Source organism: Phallusia mammillata, chromosome 5 (genome assembly GCF_965637545.1).
Source record: "Phallusia mammillata chromosome 5, kaPhaMamm4.hap1.1, whole genome shotgun sequence".
Classification (NCBI taxonomy): domain Eukaryota; kingdom Metazoa; phylum Chordata; class Ascidiacea; order Phlebobranchia; family Ascidiidae; genus Phallusia; species Phallusia mammillata.
In genome coordinates this window covers 1,429,658-1,436,907 of record NC_137256.1, presented here as the reverse complement: position 1 = coordinate 1,436,907, position 7,250 = coordinate 1,429,658, and the positions used below count along the sequence as shown (strand labels likewise).

General features: G+C 38.3%; 1 protein-coding gene across 1 annotated transcript; it reads left to right on the top strand.

The window, feature by feature from the left end:
• The first annotated feature begins 2,312 nt into the window (after positions 1-2,312).
• Positions 2,313-6,550, top strand: LOC145228027 (uncharacterized). Its single transcript, XM_080092998.1, has 2 exons — positions 2,313-2,406; positions 2,549-6,550. The coding sequence occupies exons 1-2, from the start codon at positions 2,313-2,315 to the stop codon at positions 6,268-6,270; spliced, it is 3,816 nt and encodes a 1,271-aa protein (XP_079949124.1). The 3' UTR covers positions 6,271-6,550.
• Positions 6,551-7,250: the final 700 nt, after the last annotated feature.

Here is a 7,250-nt window from a genome sequence, read left to right as displayed (position 1 = left end):
AGTTTATCATTGCTTTAAATAATTTAGATTTGGTGTATCTGTTTACGCCCGACTAGCCGTAAGTTTAGCCTTTTTTACACAATGTAGCAACACATTATCTGGTCAATCGTTGAAAACGCCACTGTATTTGTAATGGTTTCTTGTTATGAAAGCGTACCAACAATAAAGTTACTCGTATATTGGTTTTGCTCCCTGCACTTAATATACGAACGCTTGAAACTGCAGCTACCGACCTTCTATTACTTAAATGTCCCTTGAGCAGTTTAGGTATTAATAAGGGTAGTACAGTATTTAAACTTTAAACCAGAATCTCCCAGCTGATTGCTTGGTGGATAAAGATTGTAATATAAATTGGAATCTTATGCTTTGATAATTTAATAAACTTGAACCATTAATAAACGTGGTATCTAAAAACATGGCGCCATAAAGTCTATTCCCATTGCCTTTTGTTTATCTGTAGGTTTTAGTAATGCGGTTTGCTATCGATCTAATGGCGTCATGCGAAACGCTTTACACTTTTATAATTGTTTCAACAAAGCGGTATGTTGATTGTAAATTGAGGTCTGAATTGCTGAACATAATAAACCGCTGATAATTCACCAGGCAAATGGGGTAATTGTTGTAAAGTTGCAACCTTGAAAATGCCGGTTGTTCTGTATGGTCAAGCGCAGTGCTTAACGACCGATGTGTTGTAGGAGGATGCAGGGGTAGTGCACTACTGTAATTTGCAACAAATTAGGCCAGTGCAGAATCTTGACCGAATAGTTCGGGGCGCCTGCTTGAGAGCGTTGTGGGTTCGAACCCCGTGAAAAATTTCTTCGGTTGTTCCGATTTTACGTCGTTGTAGTATTTAGACCGATAAATACTAGTTGTTTTGCGATCTTGTTGACGTTTCGTCCACCAGAACGGTAAGGCTTCTTCGGCCCGATGAAGTAAAGTATTTGCGAACGCACAAAACAGCTAGATACGATAAAATAATTACATGTGAACAAAGGCCTTGAAGAGTTGCGTGCGCCACAATACAACAGTGCATATCTAATGTCCATTAGATGCTGGGGAGGTTGGCCGTAAAATGGGCTTAAGTTTCTGTGATTATTGCGATTTGAGACATTTGAATTTGTAAGGCAACTTTCAAATACCAACATCTTCGACCCATTGGGTTGATGTTTTAAAGATTTGGACAATATTCCAATCAATGCTGTGGTCGCATTCCAAAACGTGTTCGCATCAGGCGGACTTTTTACCTCCCCTGTTTTTGACTGCCATTTCGTGTTCTTTGTGGCGCGAATTTAGATTTAGCTTGGTTTGGCCGATGTAAACCATGTCGGAATCACGGCAAAGCACCTGGTAAATAATTCCTGTACGGTATCGTGGCATCTTTTGGTCTTCGTAGCAACTGCCCAACTGTGTTTAGACGTTTTTTAGATTTAGACGTAAGCAAGTGAATGATTTAAACTGTCTGTTTCGTGGGGTGGTCGTGTTATTTGTCATGTGGTGCAAGCGGGAAACCGTAACACGCGTGCAACATTCTTGCATTGGTGTTTGTGAATAGAGGTAGCTCTGATGTGTGTTTTGGCTCTGTTGTAAAGCGTTTTGGAGACTGTAAGTTTTTGGTGCCGTGGATGGTGAGACGTGTAGTGTAAATAGCGGTCAGTGTGCATGGGTTTCTTGCATATGAGCTTTTAGTCCGACCGTCTGGTGACAGCCACTTTAAAAAACGCGGTAATTTTGTGTTGTTCATTTTTTATAGCAATGTAGGTTTCGGTTTTAACCCCAGTTGATGATCACAATAATTATTTGTATCAAACATTTGGACGTAAAAATTAAGATTCAAAACAGCTTAGAGAGTAAAGGTTAATAAACAGTGTTGATTAAATGCTTTACGATCCTTAATTTATTTTAAGCGATAGAGTGATATAAAAAAGTTTTATTGTTGATTTATTATTGTTGATTTATCTCCAAATTTGGATGCAGACCCAAAAGCAAAATTACTTGTGATCTGCTGTTATGAAAGATTTAAGTTTATTTAAATAAATTTAAATGACAGTTTTGTTCCATGTCACTGTTGTGATACAATCCGTACATCTGTAACTGAAGTTTGTGCCCACTGGTCGATGATAGATACTTTATGCGAAAATGATTCAACCTTTCTAGATGCATGAAAAAAGCCAAAAAAATCGCCCCGATGCAACTGAACAACAACTTTACACATTCCGCATTTGAAGTTTTTTAGTCGAACTTTAACCAAAATGTTGTTTGTCACAGTTTAATTCAAATGTTGATTTTATTCAGAATTCCATAGATAAATAACAATGTTGTGGTTATTGTTTCTATGGTTTATCATCGGATGCGTGGAAGGTGAATGTCCGGGTGAGGATTTCAGTCTCGCTCCTCGACTTTTCACAAGTAAGTATTAAATTACTAACAAATTAAACATTTGCGCAAATTAAACAAACCTTGTTTGTTGACACAATTGGTTAAAAATGGCATAAAGTTTAGTAGACCTTGTTTTCGAACAGCAAACGCAACTGACAAAACAATTTTACAGAACCTGCAAATCTCTCGGTGTGTGAGGAACCATATCGTGATCCCAACTGCACCTGCCCTTCTTCAATGTTCCAATGTGCTTGTCAAAAGTTCGGTCGGTGCGAACGCAAACCAGGATGCATCGAGATGTCGCAGGTAAACAGCGGATGGGCAGAATGCGAGGATTGGAGCGACGAGTTCGGTGACATTTGTCCCAAAGGTAGCTTTCACTGTGACTGCTTCAACACCACTTGTAAAAATGGATTTGGTTGTGTACCTGAGACCTGGCGATGTGATGGAAAAATGGATTGCCCAGATGGCAGTGATGAAACTTGCACTTGTCCCGCTAATAAAATTGAGTGTGAATGTCACAAAACCCACAACTGCACTTTGGGTAATGGCTGCATTAAGAAAAAACAGCTATGTAATGGACACAATGACTGTGGTGATTGGACCGATGAAGTTAATTGTACTTGTCCTGTTCACAAGTTTGAATGTTCTTGTTACCAAAGTAGAAACTGTACATCGAAAAGAGGTTACATCGGCAAAGATAAACAGTGTAACGGAAGAAATGACTGTGGAGATTGGAGTGATGAACTTAACTGTACTTGTCCAGCTACAAAGTTCGAATGTGATTGTTTCGAAACAGGGTACTGCCCTCGTGATAATAATTGCATCGGGAGAAAAAGGGTATGCAACACAAAAAATGACTGCGGAGATTGGAGTGATGAAGTCAATTGCACTTTTACTTGCAATCTTGATTACAGTTTTGAATGTGCTTGTTACAAAACAAACAACTGCAGCTCCTCAATTAAGAAAAGTTGTATTAGTAGAAGGAAACAGTGCGATGGAAAAAATGACTGTGGTGATTGGAGTGACGAAACAAACTGCACCTATCCACCTGATAAGTTTCAATGCAGTTGTCACAAGAACAAGAACTGTACTGGTCCAGGTTTAATTCCCAGTGTTACGCGGTGTGATGGTTTAAAAAACTGTGAAGATTGGAGCGATGAAACAAACTGCACTTGTCCAGCTGATAAGTTTCAATGTGCATGTGTTGGAACAAAACAATGCATTGGAATAGAGGGAAGTTGTATTGACCGATCATTGTTGTGTGATGGAAATCGTGATTGTTTTGATGAAAGTGACGAGTCAGAAAATACATGTAACTGCTCTGGAATTTACGCAAGATGTCCATGTGATCCTGGTAACAAACATTGCCCATCTAATGGTAGATGCATACCTTTTGACTGGGTGAATGACAACGTTAAAGACTGCCCTGATGGGAGTGACGAACTCTGCACTTACCATAACATCACATGTGGATCTTGCTCCATGCTTGCTATAACTTGTAAGAGTGAACAACTTGCCAGGTATCTTGTACATTCGACAGTCTCGGCAAAGTGCAATTCAGTTGTTCAACGTTCATGCGCTGATAACATCAACAGTTGCGGAACAGAGAAAGTTATCTGTGCCACCGCCCAATGTAAAAATCCTAATTTTTGTCACAACATGTTCGTTTGCAAAGATGAACAGCTGATATTGAACGATTACTTTTGCGATGGAATTGGCAATTCGGTTCGCGGTTGCAATGACAAAAGCGACGAAAACAAAGGAGGATTCGGCTTTAAATGCTCTGGATCAGCCAGACAAGATGTTTGTGTTTTGCCCCAAGCCAACGTTTACGATTCACAGGCTCAGTGTTCTGACAAATCTGATCGTTGTTTTGTTAATGGACAGTTCAAATGTTTTCAGTGCTTAGATAGAAAGTTGATCATATCACCCAAGCAAGTTTGTGACGGAATAGTGGACTGCCTTGATATTTCTGATGAATGTTTATGTCCAAATCAGAGTTTGTGTGACAAAATAATAGGAGATTGTCCCAAAAATCAGATGCATTGTCACAATAGTTCCACTTGCATTTCCCAAGAAGAGACTTTGTGCAACATTAGTGTACAGTGTGTCGATCAAATTAACACTAAATATTGTTCCGTTTCGGATGAAGCACGACAAACCCAATGTTTACCAGAAAACGTTGACGGCCTCGGTCTTGACGAAATATTTAAGTGTGCAAAAACAGACAATGTGCTTTTGAGAACCAAGTTTAAGTGGGGCCTAAGTCAAGGATACAAAGCCCGATATTTGTTGGAATCAATATGTGACGGATCTACACGCGACAAACTTGGGCATTTTGGCGAAATAAATTGTCCAAATACGTTTTATTGTTTTTCCACTATTAGATTTAGTTTGAAAAGCACGGAGGTATGCGACGGAAAAGTTGACTGTTCCGACGGTTCAGATGAATTTTCTGCTTTATGTCACAAAACTCGATATTATTGCCAAAGTGATTCGTGGATATCAATAGACAGAAAAACTCTTTGTGACGGAATTATTGATTGTGACAATAAATCTGATGAAAGCAGATGCCGCTGTGAAAAGAAAAGATTTTATTGCACAAACAAGGAGCCTTTGTCGATTGAATTGAAACTCGTGCAGAATGGAATTCGGGATTGTTCGGACGGAAGTGACGAATGTGTAAACTTGGCCGGCAATGCATTTGCAGATGTCAATGAAATGATTTCAAATCCGTTTTATCGAGGAATTTTCTGGATAATGTCACTGTTAGCATTAGGAGGAAATTTGTTTGTGTTTGTTGCAACTATCCGCGGCCTACAAAAAGCCAAAAAGGATCAAAACGTTTTTGTCAACACCAGCGTTTTTATTCTAAATCTGAGTGTTTCTGATTTTCTAATGGGCATTTATCTGCTTGTTGTCATTGTGCAAGGAACTCGATTTTCTGGCTCGTATTGTTTGTTTGACAAGGAATGGAGATCTAGTAGCTTGTGTTCAGGACTTGGAGCGCTTGCAGTTTTGTCTTCAGAAGCTTCTGCCTTTACTATGACAACCATGACCACATTTCGCCTTGTATCAGCATTTAAACCATTTGTAATTCGAAGTGTTGATGTGAGAAGAGTTTTACTTGCTGAAGTGTTTTGCTGGATTTCATCTATTCTATTGGCAACTATTCCTTTGCTGAATGTTACTTCTGAATATTTTGTAACTGATGTTTGGTTTCCAAACTACTTCTTTGGAAGTGATTTTGTTTCAAGGAAAAACATGTCTCTACTTGCAGAAAGAATTACCAATGTGAAACCTGAAAGCTGGAACGAAGTAAAAAAAGCAATCAAAACAGCCTTTCCGCGAAATACTGTTCAGGGAGAGTTTGGATATTATGGAGAAACAAGTGTCTGTATGCCACGTTTGTTTGCCAAAACCAGTGAGTTTGCTTGGGAATATTCAACATTCCTCATCACAATCAACTTTCTCATGTTCATCTACATGGTGGTTGCATATTTTCTTATCTACAAGCAGAGCAATAGCATGAAAGGGTCCAGGAGCACTGATGTCAGCTCCAAGATGCAGAAGAGAATCTCGAGATTGATTGTGACCGACTTTTGTTGCTGGATTCCAATTTGTGTCATGGGATATTTGAGTGTTGGAGGAATCAAGATGCCACCAGATGCTTATGTGTTGAGCGCTTGTTTGTTGCTTCCAATCAACAGCGCCCTCAATCCCTTGCTTTACTCAAAGGCAATCGAAGATCAATTGTATAAAGCAAAGCAATTTGTGGGGGAAAAGATATCCTCATTGCGAGCTTCTATAAGTTGCTCATCGGATTTAGCGATGACACCCAATGCCGAGATAAACCAAGAAGGAGACAGAGTGGTTGAGATCGTCAAATAAAGTTGACACTGACATTTAAATTCAATGTGTTTTGTGAACATCGAAATTGTTGAGAATAATTTTTTGCAGTTTACCTTACGAAAAAATATGATGAAAATTTCGTTTGCTTTTCTGAAACGATAAAACAATTTTGTGTCGCCTTACTAGAATTCTAGTAAGACACGTTGTTGTTGTGTATCTCATATGTGTCCATCAGTTCATTGGGTGTGCCTAAAGGGAACACAAATGTGACTAAAAAGAAAAATCCTACTTTAAAGTTTCCAATTGTCGTTCACGTTTTAGGGCCTAAAAACAAAACGTTTGTTTCCTTTACTTATATTCATTCATTACATTACAGCTTGTTTAGTTGTTTTTATGTTTTGGTTTCAGAATTTGCCGTGAATTAAAATGTGGTTTATTATGAATCCGCAACTTACGTTGGTTGTATAACACTGAGTTTAAATTTGTGCGTCTTTTTTTAATGCCGGACTGTTTTTATTATTGCGTATTCAAATACCTTGCTATTAATACTCTGCAACGTAGTTAGGCTACTGGTTAAAAGGACTTTTTTGTTATTAATTTGTACAATTTAATGGTTTCCACCTTTTAATATACCTTGAAGAAAACGAACGCAATTTCTGCTTCAATTTTTCCATTTAAATGTTGTTTGGCAATTTTGTTTTGAGGAAGACTTGCTAGGTGGATTTTTTGCCTTGTATTTTCCTGCGCAGAATATTTACATGTATTTTGTGAACCGAACATTTGTTTGTATTCGTTTATTTATCGCATGTTTATTTGGAATTTATTAAATGGATTAAGAAATGGAGAGTTTAACACTTGGGAAGCAACATGTTGCATCTAGGCTGTGTAATCACAAGCAAATGATTGTAGATACCATCTACTAAGGGCTTAAGTACTAGTCAGCTTATTTACTTTATTACTTAAAGTTATTGCCCGGTTAACTGATTTTCTATACCCTACATTTTGTTGATTAAAAAACG

What these genes read in the sequence shown, in the direction of transcription:
- LOC145228027 (XM_080092998.1), top strand. Translation starts at nt 2,313, where the DNA reads ATGTTGTGGTTATTGTTTCTATGGTTTATCATCGGATGCGTGGAAGGT. An exon ending in CGCTCCTCGACTTTTCACAA is followed by an intron (nt 2,407 to 2,548) that starts GTAAGTATTAAA and finishes ACAATTTTACAG; the next exon opens with AACCTGCAAATCTCTCGGTG.